This window comes from Cetorhinus maximus, chromosome 12 (genome assembly GCF_964194155.1).
Source record: "Cetorhinus maximus chromosome 12, sCetMax3.hap1.1, whole genome shotgun sequence".
Taxonomy (NCBI): domain Eukaryota; kingdom Metazoa; phylum Chordata; class Chondrichthyes; order Lamniformes; family Cetorhinidae; genus Cetorhinus; species Cetorhinus maximus.
The window spans coordinates 95,034,250-95,035,824 of NC_135890.1; the positions used below are offsets into that span (position 1 = coordinate 95,034,250).

Consider the following 1,575-nt stretch of genomic DNA (forward strand, 5'->3'; position numbering starts at 1 on the left):
TGACCTTACATTGACCACTACTTAGCATGACCTGAAAACCTTGTATAATCATTTTAATTCTATAGAGTAATGGAATAACTATTTGGCATGTGGATAACTTGATTTTAAAAATTGCAGTTTATTTTAGCAGGTATTTGATAGAAACAGTTAACTACTTTTAAAATGTCACAAAATCCTCTTATTTTCAACAAAATCCTCTGATTTTAGCACTTATTCACAGGCTATACTTTAATTACACAAGCTGACAATTAACAGTTAGATGTTGCAGTCAATGTAAGGTCAGATTGGGATTGATCACAGGCATTACGGTCCGGTATCTTTCTGGAATTTGACCCACAACCATTTCTCTCTTGTGTTCTCTTTGTTGCGACGAACGACGACTTGCCGATCCGAAACAGTTTAAATTAAGAGGTGCAAGTGCTTTCATCAAAGAAGCTTTAAATGTCGAGCTTGAAAAGTAGTAAATAACTGGATCCAGCACAGCGTTCAGATATGTCATAAACAGTGTATTATAAAAGACATGAACAGCTGTTTCATATGACTTGCAGTCTTCAGCGACTTTTAGCTTTGTAATTAAAACAGCGATTATAGCAATGTTTGTGAGCAAGAAACAAAGTACAAAAACTGCTGCCACAGCTATCACAAGCTTTACCGCTCGCTTATATTTACCCCTCGATTCACTTTCCATCCGCTTTAACTTCCAGATGATGCTCGTCGTGGAGAACAGGATAACTGAAGCTGGAAAAGCAAACATGAAAAAGATAAAAAGAACATAGGTCCAAATTGTTTTCAGAATTAGAGGCTGGGACATGTCAAAGGGCTCACAGTATGTCAGATTGTTGTGCGGGAAGCTGTGAGACTCTGCTAAAAGGTGGCAACAAGCTATCATTGCCAGAATCCACAAGATGCCTGCTAACTTCACTGCACTGCTTGTACGTATCTTGTTCACTCGGTGGTGAGGCTGGACCACTTTAAAATAGCGATCAATCGCCATAACTGTCAGAAACACGATGCTCCCAACCCGGTTTAAGGAGATCAAAAAAACCTTCAGGCGACAAGGAACATCACCAAAGATCCAGTTCTTCCCCCGTAAAAAGTAATCTGCTCGAAATGGTAAACAGCTGATTAACAGGGTGTCTGCAATCGCCAGATTCAGTGAATAAACTGTGTTTGGTTTCCAGCATTTAACATGAAAACTGAAGATCCATAAAGCAATCGCATTTCCAATGAATCCGAGGATGCAAGTTATAATAATTATGGGTGGATTGTAGGATGAATTAACATCTTTCTCAAAAACACACGGCTGGTTCCCGTTGTCCATTGTCGGCAGTATTGCAGTAAACTCAGTCACACAGCCACAGAAATTAGTTAATTTAGTGAATGATGCACAACTTTATATACAGTTCTCCCACACTACATCATGGACTGTGGGCGGTGCTCTAATAAAGGCAGAATATTAAAAGAGTTAGATTACAAAGTTACCAGCAAAACTCCTAGAAAATTTTAATTATGTCACTCATCCCTACTAAAATACATTTAGGCTTTCAAAATGACTGTTAAAATACCGACTTTGCA

The 1,575-nt window shown here is 38.5% G+C and overlaps 1 protein-coding gene across 1 annotated transcript; it reads right to left on the reverse strand.

The window, feature by feature from the left end:
* Positions 1-209: 209 nt before the first annotated feature.
* LOC144687122 (hydroxycarboxylic acid receptor 1-like) lies at positions 210-1,364 on the reverse strand. The gene has a single exon (XM_078552875.1). It carries the CDS (start codon positions 1,319-1,321, stop codon positions 269-271), a length of 1,053 nt encoding a protein of 350 aa, XP_078409001.1. The 5' UTR covers positions 1,322-1,364; the 3' UTR covers positions 210-268.
* Between the last annotated feature and the right edge of the window lie 211 nt (positions 1,365-1,575).

Excerpts from the sequence above, each read along its gene's own strand:
- LOC144687122 (XM_078552875.1), bottom strand. The coding sequence starts at position 1,321 with ATGGACAACGGGAACCAGCCGTGTGTTTTTGAGAAAGATGTTAATTCA.